Raw genomic sequence first — 15,634 nt, forward strand, 5'->3', positions numbered from 1 at the left:
CCTGGCTCCCTGCTCCCAGCTGGGTCCTGCCCAGTGGCTCCAAGCTCCCTGCTGGGAGCCCTGGTGCTGCCTGGAGGCTCCCCACTCCCTGCAAGAAGCCCAAACGTTGCACCAAGGCTCCCAGCTCACTGCCAAGAGCCTAGAACCACCTGGCTGCAGCAGGTTGCTGAGAGCCCAGGATGCTGCCGGGCTCCTGGTGGCAGGGAGCGGGAGCCGAGAGCCTGCAGGAATCAACTTCTTTTGAGCTTACAAAGAGCTCTTCTTCAGGTCTGGTAAACATACTCAGAGCATCACAAGGTAAAACAGATTGTTTATTGTAAGTAATTAACACAAGTACAACAACACTGCAAGCCAGGGAGTGGAGCATTCCTCAGAGTATTGAGAGGAGCTGCAAAGGTGACATAAAGGAACCTTGGGCAGCCTCCGCGAAGATGCGTAAAGATCTGTTGGACTACAACACAGAATTGGGTCATAACCCACTCATATTGCACGTGTGATATTAATGTATACGTTAAACAGTGTAATAAGAAAAATACTGATTATTTGAAATGTTGGTAAGAATATGTTGCTTTGAGACTTTTTTCCTCCACTTGTCCACAAATCATCCCCTACCCAACCTGCATACCTTCTAACTGCACTGGTTCTGCTCTGTGGCTCTTTTGGTTATGGAGGAAAGGGCAAGTAAGGCCCTTATAATTTAGTAATTTGTAAGTATCTGTTTATTTCCCAATCTTCAAGTGATCATTTTTCCTCACACCTAAGCCTCAGAACTTGGCTAATTAACAATACTCTGAAGAAAATCACCACTGGACTGGGACCAGGCAATACAAATTTCCGCCCAAAGGCAGAATATGTGGGGAAGTTTGAGGATGGAAAACGGTGGGGTATGGGGAGAAGATAGTGGAAATCAGTTTACGAATGTCATCCATCATAGCTAACACCTGTTAAAGGATGGCACAAGTCTCATGGGGACTTTGTCCACACTTGGCCCCCTTGGACAGACTCAGGGGAAGCCAAAGGCAGCATTGTCTGTGTGTGGTGGTTCCTGTGAGGCTAAGCTGGAGCACAGAGAAGCATTCCATGGGAGTTTCAGTCCCAGTAGCTGCCATGCGCAGGTGGCCTTTGGGTGCCAGGGGCAAAGCCACCCTTCCTGTGCTGTGGTTTGCTCAGATTTCCACGCTGTGGCAACTGATGCATTGGCAGTTGATTTAGCTACCATCTATCGCTCTCCCGTCGACTCCTGTACTCCACCTCATCGAGGGTACATCTTCACTACCCACCAGATCTATGGGCTGCAATCGATCCAGCAGGGACTGATTTATCCCATCTAGTGAAGACACGATAAATCGATCCCCGAGCGCTCTCCCGTCGACTCCTGTACTCCAGCACGGAAAGAGGCGCAGGCAGAGTCGACAGGGGAGCAGCAGCAGTCGACTCACCGCAGTGAAGACACCATGGTAAGTCAATCTAAGTATGTCGGCTTCAGCTATGTTATTCATGTAGCTGAAGTTGCCTGACTTAGATCAATCCCTTCTCCCTCCCCCTCGCCTCCAGAGAAGAACAGCGCTGAAAAAAAGTAAGGGGGGGGGGTCAACGGGAGAGCGTCTTCTGTCGACCTAGCGTAGTGTGGACCCCCTGGTAAGAAGATCTAAGCTACGTCGATTCCAGTTATGCTATTCACGTAACTCAAATTGCGTAGCGTAGATCGACTAGGCCTAAGAAGGGCGCTGAGGTGAGCTCTTTGTTCCCGGGGCAGCCGTGGGAAGGAGGCGATTGGGCCATGGCCAAGCAACCCCTGGCCAAGCAGCCCCGCCCAACTTCCTCCAAGCAAAGGCCACCTCCCAGCCTCTGCGGGAACTACAGCTACAGTCGCGCGCTCTGCGCTGGGCGGAGCAAGGGGCAGCTACGTTCCGCTTTCTTCTGTCGGGCGCGCGCCGGCGCCGCCGCCGTGAGGCTGTTGGCGCTGGGGGGGACATGGCGTCGCTGCTGCCGCGCATTGAGCGGCTCTCATCGCGGGTGGTGCGCGTGCTGGGCTGTAACCCGGGCCCCATGACCCTGCAGGGGACCAACACCTACCTGGTGGGGACCGGGCCCAGGTAACAGCCCCGCCCTTCAGCCGAGCGCGGGCTAGCGCCACGGCCACGGCGCCGGCAGCTTCAGCCCGCTCTGACTCTGCCCCGCGGCCGGCGCGCCGCTGGAACCCCGCAGACGCCGCCTGGCTGAGGCTGGAGCTCGGTCGCCGGAGTGTGGGAGTGGGGCCATGCTCTCTGCGCTGTTGTGCCTTTTAGGGGGGCTTTCGGGGGTCACGGGAAGCCTAGGGCGTCGGGTTGGGAGACCAGGGGCAGCGAAGGGTTCCCCCGGCTCTGGCACACAATTTTGTCCGTTTGTATGCTGGGATTCTGGGTCCGTCAGGATTTCACCTTCCCTGTCTTCCTTCCAGAGAGGTTCTACATCTTTCACGTAGTTCCCTTGGCATATTTGTTCTGAGTTCAGTGTTAAGGTCCATGGTCCAGCATAGTCAGTGATTTACCTCAGGGCCTGATGACAACAGGTCTTGGCTTTTTCCCTGGGCTTGCCACGTTTTTTCTGGGCACCCTGTGTAAACTTTGACTTACCGACACTGATGTTGAGTGGTTGTGTCAGGGTCCAAAGTTTCAACACTGTTTATTTTGATTCAAAGATTCCTTTGTGCTGTCTGTAGGGGCTCTGGCAATTAAATGTTGCAACAGAATAATCCATCAGCATTCAAAAAGCAAACATATGTAAACTCAGCTCGGCCAAAAAAACCTGCTTCTCCCATCTTTCTGGAAACCTATCCTCAATTCTCCCCAAAAATGCTACCAAATATATGTAGGGTGACCAGACAGCAAGTGTAAAAAAGCGGGACAGGGGTAGGGGTGTAATAAGTGCCTGTATAAGAAAAAGCCCCCCAAACCAGGGCTGTCCCTATAAAATCAGGACATCTGGTCACCCTAAATAAAATCGGGACATTTGGTCACCTTCTGCAGCATGCCCAAACCTCACTGAATTTAGGCTGTTCTGGACCAAAGCAGTGCCAGGGCCCTGATAAAGAACATACTGCCGGGAGTCCTCTATCTTACAATGCGGGGAATGCAATTCGAGTATTTCTGCTGATAATGCTGCAGCCGTATATAGCATGAAGAGGTGTTCTTCCTGTAGTATTTAGGGTTTCATCACCCAGGAAGTCTCTTAATTCTCTAATGACTTTTGTAATTGAACATTTCTGCCATATTTTCTCTCTTTAAATGTAGAAGGATCCTTATTGACACGGGAGAGCCAGCTATACCTGAATATATTGGCTGTTTAAAACAGGCACTGGCTGAGTTCAACATCTCAATCCAGGAAATTTTAGTGACACACTGGCACCATGATCATACTGGAGGCATATCTGATATTTGTAGAAACATCCACAATGGTAGGCAGAAGATTATAGTTTAATTTGACAGTTACTGAAGGGGCACTACTGGTTAGCTATGGGGACAGGGACCCTCTAACTAGAGTGTTCTGGAGGATTGTTAGTTTGACTGTGCACTTGAGATCTTCATGTGAGCTGTAGAGTGTATTTATACACTTGATGCTGATACAGCTCATAGTATGAATACAGTAAATAGTATGAATGTTTGGTTTAGATGCGCTCCAAAATGTTTTTTCATGTCAATATATACATAAGTATTTACATATTTGGAAGGGGAAAAGCCTCGTGCTGTTAATAGTCTTTTGTCTGTAAATGATGAGAGAGAAATTAATTTACCATTGATAATTCACCCAACAACAAGAGATTCCTCCCTGACTTAACACTGAGAATAATCAATTGACCATTATTTTCACTTGAACAACAAGTAAATAACTGGGTGAGATGGCTGGTAACCACTCAAATGGAAATTTTTGGTGAACGCCCAGACCCCAGATTGTGTAAGGTAGGGACACTTTGCATGTTTGTCCTTATCCAAAATAAACAAGATATCATATTGATAAACATTCAATGATGCTTTTTTGGTTAAATCTGTAAGCGGAGAAAGCTGTTTCTCTTCATACTTTATGAACAGTACAAAAAATGCAGCCCTTCTGTGTTTTGTGGGATATTGCCACAGGCTGAAACCTCACCAGATTTTTTAAACTAGCCAGAGTTACTTCCAAGGAGTCCCCAAGTGCTGCTGGAAATGGTGTTTGTGTCTTAATGAACAAGACGCAACTTCTCCAAATGAAACTAGTGAAATTTCATTTGGAGAAGTCATTTTTTGTTTATCCTCTTTAAAAAACATTACTGATGCAGAACACCAATTTTAGAGGTTTTCGTAGGTGTCTGAGTGGTCTTGTTGATGTAGATATGATTAAATGTTCCTTCATATACATGAGTTGTTATTGCAATAAACTTTTTTTATTCTTTAACTTTGCATTGAAATAGACTCATGCATAATGGTGCATCTACTGACATTTTGTAATTTTATGGGCCATCCATGCTAGCGACCTGAGATTAATCAGTGCTTAACTATGAATAGGGTACTACCAAATTCAAGGCCATGAAAAAAGCGTCATGGACCGTGAAATCTGGTCTTTTGTGTGCCTTTACCCTATACTGTACAGATTTCACAGGGAAGACCAGCTTTTCTCAAATTTTGGGTCCTGACCCAAAAAGGAGTTATTTGGGGGGGAGAGGGGGGCATGGTATTGACACCCTTACTTCTGCGCTGCCTTCAGAGCTGGGTGCCCAGAGAGTTGTGGCTGTTGGCCAGGTGCCCAGCTCTGAAAGCAGCAACCTGCCAGCAGCAGCGCAGAAGTAAGGGTGGCAATACCATACCATGCCACCCTTACTTCTGTGCTGCTGCCTTCAGACCTGGGTAGATGCAGAGTGGTGGCTGCTGACTGAGGGCCCAGCTCTGCAGGTAGCAGCGCAGAAGTAAGGGTGACCGTACCATCCCATCCCATCTTTACTTCTGTGCTGCTGTTACTGGCAGCAGCTCTGCCTTCAGAACTGGGCTCCTGGCCAGCAGCTGCTGCTCTCCAGCAGCCCAGCTCTGAAGGCAACGCCGCCGCCAGCAGCAGCACAGAAGTAAGGGTAGCAGTATGGCAACCCCCCTTCCCCCATACACACAATAATCTTGCATCCCCCCTCCCCCAGACTCCTTTTTGGGACAGGACCTCTACAGTTACAACATGGTGAAATTTAAATAGCTGAAATAATGAAATTTATTATTTTTTTAATTCTGACCGTGAAATTGACCAAAATGGACCATGAATTTGGTAGAGTCCTAACTATGAATGATCTAAAATGTAGTCTGTTTTTTTAAATAGGTTCCGAATATTGCATAAGTAAGCTTCCACGCACTCCACATCGTGAGGAAATAATAGAAGGAGAAAAGCTAAAGTATTCATACCTAAAAGATGGAGATGTGTTAAAAACGGAGGGAGCCACTCTCAGGTAAATGTTAGTTCTGTGCTAGTAGGCTAAGTCAGCTTTTAAAACTAAGCATGTTTTCCTCTCATACCTCATAATTCTGAAGTTACTATTTATAACTGCATCATAATTTAGCTCTTATTTTTAAGATAGCCAAAACAGTTGAGGAGATTCATGAATATGCCACGGTGGAAATTATTTTTTTGATATAATTGACTGGAGGGCTGCCTATATGTCAGATCCTGCACCACTTACTCATGCAGGTAGTCTTTCTGCAGCTGAATAGTATTGTTGAAGTCAAGAGGACCTACTTACGTGAGAGGGGATTACCTAATATTCGCTGGATCCAGCCCCTGATTTCAGCACTATCTAGCCTCCCTAGAAAAATTATTAAGGGTTCCCTAGATAAAACTGTTCCTTTGGGCAACCATCTATATTCTATAGTGTTTTATACAGCTGCCCATCATCATAGTTTCTGAGTGGCTTCCATGTAAAATAGATAATAACAAAGTCAATAATGTACTTCATGGATTCTTTGGTACTTGTCTCATTTCAAGGTAAAAAATAAAAACTCTGCTTGCAGTAAAGTTTTCGTTTTTTAGATTTGTATTAATTTACTTTTTGTTTTTAGGTTGAGTTTTCAGAATAACTTATTTTTTAATTAGTGGGTGTGGTGTTTTTTATTTTTGTTTTTTTTGTAGAAAGGTGATTCTCGAAGTTGTGGGTGTCATTCTTATGGTGAAAAGGTTTCTTCAAAGAGGATGCATGGGCTGTTAATCTTTTGAAACAATCTACACAGGGGGATTAAAACACTTGTAATTAAACCATATTTCTTGAAACGCCCTGTGTACAATTGTTCACTGTAGTTGGGAAGCAACAAAATTGCTGAACAACTAATTGAACAGTTTCAAACTGAAATGTATTTTGTGTTCTCAGTGGTTGTGATGAACCCTGTACAAAGGTATTCGCATCAGATTGCTTGTCCTGGTAATTCCTTCTAATATTAAAATTCCTTAGGCCCTTCTCTGTCCAGAATTCTCCCATCAAAATAATACTGCGCTACTGCTCCAGCCAGTTTTAAGGAGACAGCCTGCTTCCTTTCCTTACTCAGAGGGAGTGCCTTTCAAGTCAGTGGTGAATTAAACTACTTCAGTGTTGTAGAACACAGCAGTAGGCTGGCTGCAAGATCGACTGCAAGTAGTAAAAGATATATGTTTGAAAGCATTTCATATATTAAAAATAAGTTTTGGAGAGAAGAAAGATCAGCTACGCTAGGGGTAAAAAAAGGGCTTGCCGTTTAAATAATTACGTTTCTGAAGACATACCATTACTCCTAAGTTGGCCTACATAATGCTTGGACAGGATCAGCTCGTGGATGAAGAACAACAGGTTGAAGATGAACCAGAGCAAGATAGAGTTTATAGTGGTGGGCAGAGGAAAGCATTTTGAACTGTTGGCAGCTATGGTGCTGTCTCCTTTAGTTGAAGGCATCCACCCGCAATTGGTCAGTCCAGTCTATAGTTTAGTAATGCTATTGGATTCCTCACTGATGCTAAGCTCTTATATAGCAGCATCCCCAGGTAAGGCTTTAAACCATCCCTAGTTTGCTGGAAGACTCTGTCCCATCCTGATAAACGATGACCTGGCCTCACTTATTCATGCCTTCATCATCTCTCAGCTGAGCTACAGCAATGTAGTATACCTGGGCATAAAGCCTTCAACCCTTAAGAAAATCCAACTGGTACAAGAATACTGCATCATGTCTCCTCAGCAACATAAGCAATAGTGAACACATCAGACCTGGCCTCCACTCCCTGCGCAGGCTCCCCATAGAATATTGAATCGAGTTAATGGTCTTGGTCCTTATCTTCAAAGCGCTCAATGACCTAGACTTAGGAAATCTAAAAGATTGCCCAGAAGTCCAGGATGAAGACTATGATAGACAAATTTGCTCCTCTGGCCCAGTGGAACTTTCTACAATGGGGTAAAGCTCATCTATGCGGGAGACAGAGCTTTCTAAGGGGATGGCCTGACACTATGAATGAGCTCCCCGGGGAACTGAGGGAAATTCACAAACCTCACCCCACCTTCAGCTCCAAGTGCAAAGCACATTTCTTTGACCTTGCTTTCCCCAACATAAATGTGTATGTGTGTTTTTTTGTTTTTTTTTTTTAAACTTAAACAAAACCACAGCACATATTTCTTCTCCTGTGGAAAGAATAAGAAAACGAACCCCACATGACAGATATTAGTAGGGTGACCAGACAGCAAGTGTGCAAAATCGGGACGGGGGTAGGGGTAATAGGAGCCTATATAAGAAAAAGACCCGAAAATCAGGACTGTCCCTATAAAATCGGGGCATCTGGTCACCCTGAATATTAGCCATGTCGTGTAATGCACTAAAAGAAGGTGCTCAGATACTACAGTGATGAGTGTGGTATAAGGACCTATGTTATAGAATAGAATATTAGAGCTAATTATGTTTGCCAATTTGCATATATGTTTATGAAGCTTAAGAAAATGACCAGGTTAGCCCAAATCACATCATCTCTAAGCTGACATTTCATATTAACCCTCTTTCCCTAATAAGGATTCTTTTACAGAGGTTTTTTCTGGAGTACCATATTAAGTCATGGCTTTATCAACATTTGTTTCTGTCACATGTAAATGGTGTATATGTGATTGTTGCATAAAAATTTATTCATTCTTTCATTTAATAGAGTCTTATATACACCTGGGCACACTGATGATCATATGGCTTTACATCTAGTGGAAGAAAATGCTATATTTTCTGGTGACTGTATTCTAGGAGAAGGGACAGCAGTATTTGAAGACTTGTATGACTACATGAAATCATTGGAAATTCTGTTGCAAATGCAAGCTGACTTAATATACCCTGGTTGGTAGTTTATGTTTTCTTAATTAGATCTACTAGTTTATGTCAAATATTTTAAAATAGCTCCTCTAAGAATGTAAGAACTCTTACTACAGTCAAATAATATAGTATTTATATAATACTTAATTTATCTTATCCAGTGTTTAGCTATTATAATTAGCTAAAGGGCGTACAGCTTATTCTATTTAAGACACTGTGTGTGTGCTTGCCATGATGCTATCCATTTCTCTCATGAGCATTTTTGTATTTGAGTGAAACTTGTGGTTGTGAGAAGTGCAGAATTGATAGCTCAGAAAACCAGAATTTTCTGTTACAGAATACATGCGGCAGAGGCAGCATCAGTGCAAGTTGCTTCACACCATCCTGCCACTGCATCTAAACCTGACTAAAAAGACCACCTATACAGCGGGGCGGGGGTAAAGGGTCAGTTCAGTATGTATAGCCCTTGAGTCCTTGGGTTCTCTAGTCAGATTACGGCTTAGAAAGCCAATTGTGGTCATGATTTGAGGTAGACAGCTGCCCATTACAAACTGGATTGAGACCATAAATTCATTTCATAGAGGCCACCAAGTTATCAATCAGATTATTATTTTAGTTAACGAACTATGCTGAATTTGATCCAGTGACCAAGAGGTCAAACTCCATATTCCATTAATTATCCTCTAATTTATTCAATCTCCTTGACTTTTCTTTTTTAATCTTGGAAAACATTTAATTTTCATATAAAATTATGCCTCTTTTTGGCAAGACTGAATTTAAAACTTACTATGTGACAGTAAGATTTAAGTTCCTTATTCTCTTTCAAGATGGAAAGAGAATATCCTGGCTCCTGCCTACGTTTTCCATCTTCTCTTTTCATTCCCTTCCCCACACCCTGCATTTTTCATGATTAAATAACTTCAAACTCTTGTTTCTGCCTTCTTCATGAGAACGGCCATGCTGGGTCAGATCAATGGACATCTAGCCCAGTATCCTGTCTTCCGACAGTGGCCAATACCAGGTGCTTCAGAGGGAATGAATAGAAGAGGTAATCAAATGATTCATCCCCGGTTACCCATTCCCATCTTCTGGCAAACAGAAGCTAGGGACACCATTCCTGCCTATTCTGGCTAATAGCATTGAACTTACCTAGTTCTTTTTTGAACCCAGTTAGTATCTTGGCCTTCATAACGTGAACCTTCTATGAGTAGTTTCCTTGATTTAGTCTACCATACCTCCACTCTTTCTTCATTTGGGGGGAGGGATAGCTCAGTGGTTTGAGCATTGGTCTGCTAAACCCAGGGTTGTGAGTTCAATCCTTGAGGTGGTCATTTAGGGATCTGGGGCAAAAATTGGGGATTGGTCCTACTTTGAGCAGGGGGTTGGACTAGATGACTTCCTGAGGTCCCTTCCAACCCTGATATTCTATGTTCTTTGTTAAAATGTACTACTTCCAAAAGATATAATTTTTCATCTGTAGATCTTAAAGCACATTACCCTAGAGGTAAGATCATTATTCCTATTTTACAGATGGGGGAAGTAAACTGACTTGCCCAAGCTAACCAGTGGTAAAGCTGAAAATTAGATTCCAGGTGCTCTGAGTCACAGTCCAATACCTTATCCACTAGGCCACACTGCCTTCTGTGTAAGGTCTACAAACCATGTTCCTCTTCTTTGTTTAGCTTTCCTCATGCCAAAAGTATGTGTTAAATTCCACCTTTTCGTCACAATTCTCTTTCTCTCTTATCCCCCTCTCTGTTTTATTATCCATCTAGATTACAAATTCTTTAAGGCAGGAAGCTTGTGTTTCTGCTTATCTAAAGCACCTAACACGCTGCTGGCAATAGACAAATACATACACTAATTAAGATTCTAATAAAGCAATAGGATATTGTGCATTTTCAGGGGCTGATGGCCATAGGTATCCTGGTACAGCATTTTGAATTGGAACTAATTTTATTTCCTTAACCATGTTTAATAAAATATTTGTGCACTTCCATAAACAATAGTTATTCCTGAATCAGAGAGCAGTTTTCTATTACCACTATTGACTGTATTAAAATTGGTAAATTTATTATAGTAACTTTTTTGATTTGTGTTCAGTTTTATTCATGCTGAGAATCCTTTCTGTTTGACAGCCTTATTCTCCACTTTCCCTTTTCCTCTCTCACGCAACTCTCTCCCCCATACACACTCTCTCTCTCCTGAGTCTTCTCTTATTCCATCTGAACTCTGAATTAAATCTAGGAGGAGGCCATGATTCATTGCAACAACATGACCATTTGCCTGGTGTGAATGTCTTTATATGGATGAGGTTTTTTTATTTTTTCCATATAACTTTTTATATTTAACATTAGTTTTTTTAATTGAATATACAATAGAACCTATCCACTGTTAGTGTTTTATAAATCTCCCTGGGAACTGATACTTTGGCCACCAGAGGGCTCTCTCACTTCTCTATTCATACAGCTTTTCTGCTAGGAAGTGTGAGTACTTTAAAAATTGAATGTCCATTATCAACAGACAAATCTTTCTTAATTTTAAGGTGCTAAACAGTATTAAAGTTAATATGTTCCAAGGAATATTTGAACTTAGACTCCCTAAAATGAAGAATTTAAAATGATGAAAATTAACCATTACCAAAATGTTATATACTAATACACTCACAGTTCTTGCAGTCTCTTAAATAAATGTACAATTGTATAGTATCACATTTTGTATTTAAAAAACCAACTTTAATTCTGTCCATATAGTCCTGGACAGCCCCAACTAATATTCAGAAATTCGGATAGTCTCCCACTTAACAACATAGATTTTTCCAATATTGACTGCCATCAAGATCTCAATTTTAGCCCTCCAAATACAGAACAAAGACTCTATCATTCCAACTTCTCATTGTAGCCATGACCACAAATTTCACATTTAAGCACCTATACCATATGAGAACACCATCCACTCTTCTGCTGTAAGGTAGAAAGCCCACTTGGAGTTTCACAGTTTTATAAAGAAAATTAATAAAGTGTAATTTTTTTCTAAGGTTTCAGAGTATCACATGAGGAGAGCAGAATTTCTCCTGTTAAGTAATAAAAGTTGACAAATGTTTTAGTTCCTTAACAGTATTAAATGGGGGAGGAAGAATGGCCTTGTGGTTAATCCTCTGATTTAGGATTTGTGGTCAATTCCTACTTCTGTCACAAACTTGCTGTGTGACTTGAGAATGTCACTTCTCTCTCTGCCTAAATTTCTCCTCTGTAATATATGAGTAATGATACTACTTCCAAGGAGTGTTACGAAAATAGATTCCTTCATTGTTGTGATGCATCCTAGTGCTATGATGATGGGATACATATGGGTATCTAGGGTGATACAAACCAGTGTTTGCATAAGGTCTAAACTATTAAAACATTAAAATACTTCCATTAAAATACACATGGAATAGATCTAGAAATGTATTTGTAATTTTTTTGCAAGTCACTTAATAGATTTATTGATGGGGTGTTTGTGTTCAAATGGAAAAGAGCTCAAACCAACTATAAATCTGAGTGCTTGCAAAAGTTGGGACAGGTTTATATCCAGATTAGGTTCCAAATTTTTCAATTTTGACCCAGTGTCATAGACAGAAAAGTGTACATGTACGTGGTTGCTGGAGATGACCTGGTGTGCAGGATGTGTGAACCTTCCTGAACTTTGCAAAATTTTGGTTCCATTTTCATATCCAAACATTAGATCTCTAGCTCACTGGAGGTGGAGTGTGTTAAATCTTTTTCAAATTGAAATGATAGGTTTGTTGATAACTATATCTTGTGATTCAGAACTAAGGTTTGTTTTGGAATGCTTAATGTGACTTTTCACCACTGTAGGCTTTGAGAATGAACAATTACTGTATTACAGTCTCTATTCACTGTACCTTAACTGATCATTTCCTTTTTTTAAAAGTACACTTTTTACTAACTTTTTTAACATTAACATCATTAGTATGTTATATTTGTTTGTTTTGTCAAGCAAAATGAACTTCAACATAAGGATACTTTTTGTCTTGGAATTTTACTTTTAAAAGTAATATACTGAAAGCACACACATATTTCAACTAAAAGTTTTATGTGCATAAAATAGGCTTCACTGCATAGTATTAAATGCATAGGTCTGTATGTGGTGAAATCAATATATAAAGTTTAATGTACATAAACTTTTTGTGCTGAAAAGACTTAATCGATTTCTGCCAAACTTACAAGTTCCACCTAGTTGCCTGTCGGGCTTAAACTCTCCCTATACTCCCTACAAGACTTATTATCTTAGCATGGACTCCTTTTATGGTAGTCTTTATCATGTATGCGTCAATCACTGAAGAGGGCCAGTTCTTTTGTTCCAAACTGCCACTTCTGAGACAATGAGTCTGGGACCCATGGACCACACATGCACACCAAGTATAAATGCTACCATTGTGATATGACAGCATTTTGCACCCACTTTGCACCAGTGTCAATTACTACAGAGTGCCAGACAGTGAAGAATTAGGCTCCTAGTCTTTGGATTGTCAGGCACTTTGCACTACATCAGCCCCAGTACCTCCTAGGACACTGATTTCAGAAGGACTTGGGGAAGAGAGTGAAAAGTAAGTCAATTTTAAGTTATAAGGAACTGAAAAGTCATGGCGCTTAGTCATAATTTCCAAAAATGTTTCTTCGTTTTTGAAGTCCTAGAACTAAAACTTGGTTTGATCAATTTACTTAACTGTCTCAAAAATACAACTATAGCTGGAGAATAATTACAAAAATGTAGAGCCCAAAAGAACTTCAAAAGAAACTGTTTAATTCTGAGCACCCCAATAATTTTAATCTTATAAAAGAACCCGAGTTGCAGCCTTAACTATGTTAGCAACTATTATGTATGTGTGTATCTCAGTTCTGTACAATATACAGTACGTGATTTATCTGCCTCTTGCCACAAAAAACTCTAAGAATTTCCTTACATATTGGCAATTGATTTCTCCAGAAAGAAGGCATCGTTCAAATTATGTTTGCATATATTCATGTGTGTATTGTACAAACCAAAACAATTAAACTTTTAGTATTTTATATCATCAGGGCAATACCACAGATTCCTCAAAGTTCACTGCTTCATAGATAAAAATGATGATCCCTTTTTCTACTTTGGTTTCAAAGCACTTCTATAATTCCACTATTTGCAATTTGTCTTAATGTGTCCAAAATACATTTTATGCCAAATTTAATCAAATTTTAAATGGACAGTATATTACCTTTCTTGACAGTTCTTTATTCTTGCTCTATCAAATTCCAGTTTTTTTGATTGATGTCTTTTTATCATGCCTCTGAAAAATATTCATTGTGTTTTTAAAAAAAAAAAAAAAACAGGCCAGAGCAGCATCCACCTTTTTCCTATTGTGTTGTCCTTTCCCCCTCAAATCTTTCCAGGTCTGTTGTTCTCTCTGCTCTTTCTTCTTTCCCATGTTCTAGCCTTTTAACCTGTGTACATACACTACAGCCTGTAAAGTGAAACTTGGCAATGATTCTATTGATAACCCTGTGGTCTACAGTGTGTCTAAAACACACTGTAATGGAGAATCAAAGATATACTGGCAGTCGGGTGGCCAGGTGCCCGGTTTTCGACCGGACTTTGGGGACCTGACAGTGTCCGTTCCGATCTACTGACCGGACATCCAAAGTCTGGTTATTGTGAGCGGGGGAGGCGCTGTGTCATCACTCACTCCAACCCCTACTCAGCAAGGGCTGCCTCCTACCTTCATTGGGCAGCTGCAGCTCCCAGCCCCGGTTCCACAGGCAAGTCCCTCCTGACTTGGGTGGAGATGGGAGGGGAAAAGCAGTGAGTGATGGGAGGGAGGGGGAAGAGGAGTGGATGGGGGCAGGACCTCAGAGGAAGAGGTGGGGTGTGGCTTAGGGAGAATAGGCTGGGCAGGGGTGAGGAAGAGACCGGGTAGGGGAGGTTCCCGCATTCCTGCTGGAGTGTCTGTTTTTTTAAATATTTCCACATTGGCAACCCTAACTGGCAGGGTGGGAAGTACAGGGATGCTGCTGCTTCCATAGGATTTGTAGGCTTATCAGAGCTTTTTACCAAAGTGAGAGGATATTTGTGAGCAAATTATTAAATAAGTTGTTTAAAATATTCTGTTTCTTATATGAAAAAACTCTTGTAATTGTGTTTGAATTTAGGACATGGCCCAGTAGTGCAAGATGCACGTGCTAAAATTCAAGGATACATTTCTCACCGAAATGCACGTGAACAACAAATCCTAAATGTTTTGCAGGAGAATGCTGGAAAATCATTTACATCAATGGAACTTGTAAAGATTGTATACAAGGTAATTATAGTTAAAATGTTATTAAATTGAACTGAAGAACACAACCTTAATTTTCAATTAAATAAATTCAACATGTTATGTGTTTGTATGTGGGCTTTTAGGCAGCTTCATAGTTAAGCAGAGCCACATTTGGCACTTTTTCTGGTCTAGTCATGTGCAGTAAAGGACTAATGTAGCAAAGTGCACACATGACTATAAGCATGTAAGTAGTCTCGCAACTTAAGTGCTTTACTGAATCTGGGCTTAAATTATTTTTATTAACTTCTACCTTTCATAATTATTTTTAAGCCTAGTAATCACACGTTCCTCATGAGGATCAAGAAAGTTTGTAGTTATAAAATAGATCAGAATGAACAATGTCAGACAATAACTAAACATATTTATGTCCAGGATTGGCGTCTCCTGCAAGGTATTTGAGAACTTGTAGTTGCATGCTCCCACAGGCTTCAGGAAGGTGCAGGCTAAAAACTGCTAGAAACCCTGTGTTCTGACTGCTTGCCATGGGGCAACAAGAGCTGGATCCTGTGACTTAAAGATAAAACAGACTGTACACTCAAAAGCCTATTTATTGATCATCAGACAGAGCCCTAAAGATGCTAGTCTCTCTGCTTACCCTTCCTCTCTTTATGGTAATTCTCAGAGTGTGGGGCATGCAGTATAGAGAATTCTTTCATGGTGTTGCTTACAGGAAAAAACTTACTCACTGAGCTGGGCTGAAGGGAAAGCGCAAGATGCAGGGAGGGCAAAAGATAGCGGCCAACCATCCTAATCGGACATGGGCTGTAAACATCCTGGACAGATTTACAAAGGGTTTTGGAAATGCATCTCAGGTGTTTCAAGTTCCAGTCTGTGTCCTGGAGACTGGGAACTACTGCAGCCTAGGAGGGATTTTTCTGTAATGCTGACCTCTCATACAGATCAGGCAGAGACTGCTACCTATTGTCTGTCTGAGCAGCTACTCTAGGCTGATGATTTTTGTGCAGAGTGGAAACTAGCTCAGAGCCAG

At 41.5% G+C, this 15,634-nt stretch overlaps 1 protein-coding gene across 3 annotated transcripts in view; it reads left to right on the plus strand.

Moving 5' to 3' along the window:
- Positions 1-1,880: 1,880 nt before the first annotated feature.
- The window catches only part of LACTB2 (lactamase beta 2), a 32,809-nt gene continuing 19,055 nt past the window's right edge, over positions 1,881-15,634 (plus strand). For 2 of the 3 annotated variants that reach the window (XM_048840929.1, XM_048840928.2), the window contains exons 1-5: positions 1,881-2,096; positions 3,273-3,436; positions 5,314-5,440; positions 8,137-8,315; positions 14,480-14,628. In XM_048840929.1, coding sequence (XP_048696886.1) covers positions 1,975-2,096; positions 3,273-3,436; positions 5,314-5,440; positions 8,137-8,315; positions 14,480-14,628 — 741 coding nt within the window. In that variant the 5' untranslated portion in view covers positions 1,881-1,974. The remainder of the gene's footprint in view (positions 2,097-3,272; positions 3,437-5,313; positions 5,441-8,136; positions 8,316-14,479; positions 14,629-15,634) is intronic. The other variant, XM_048840926.2, reaches the window with a different exon arrangement.

This window comes from Caretta caretta, chromosome 2, assembly GCF_965140235.1.
Source record: "Caretta caretta isolate rCarCar2 chromosome 2, rCarCar1.hap1, whole genome shotgun sequence".
NCBI lineage: Eukaryota > Metazoa > Chordata > Testudines > Cheloniidae > Caretta > Caretta caretta.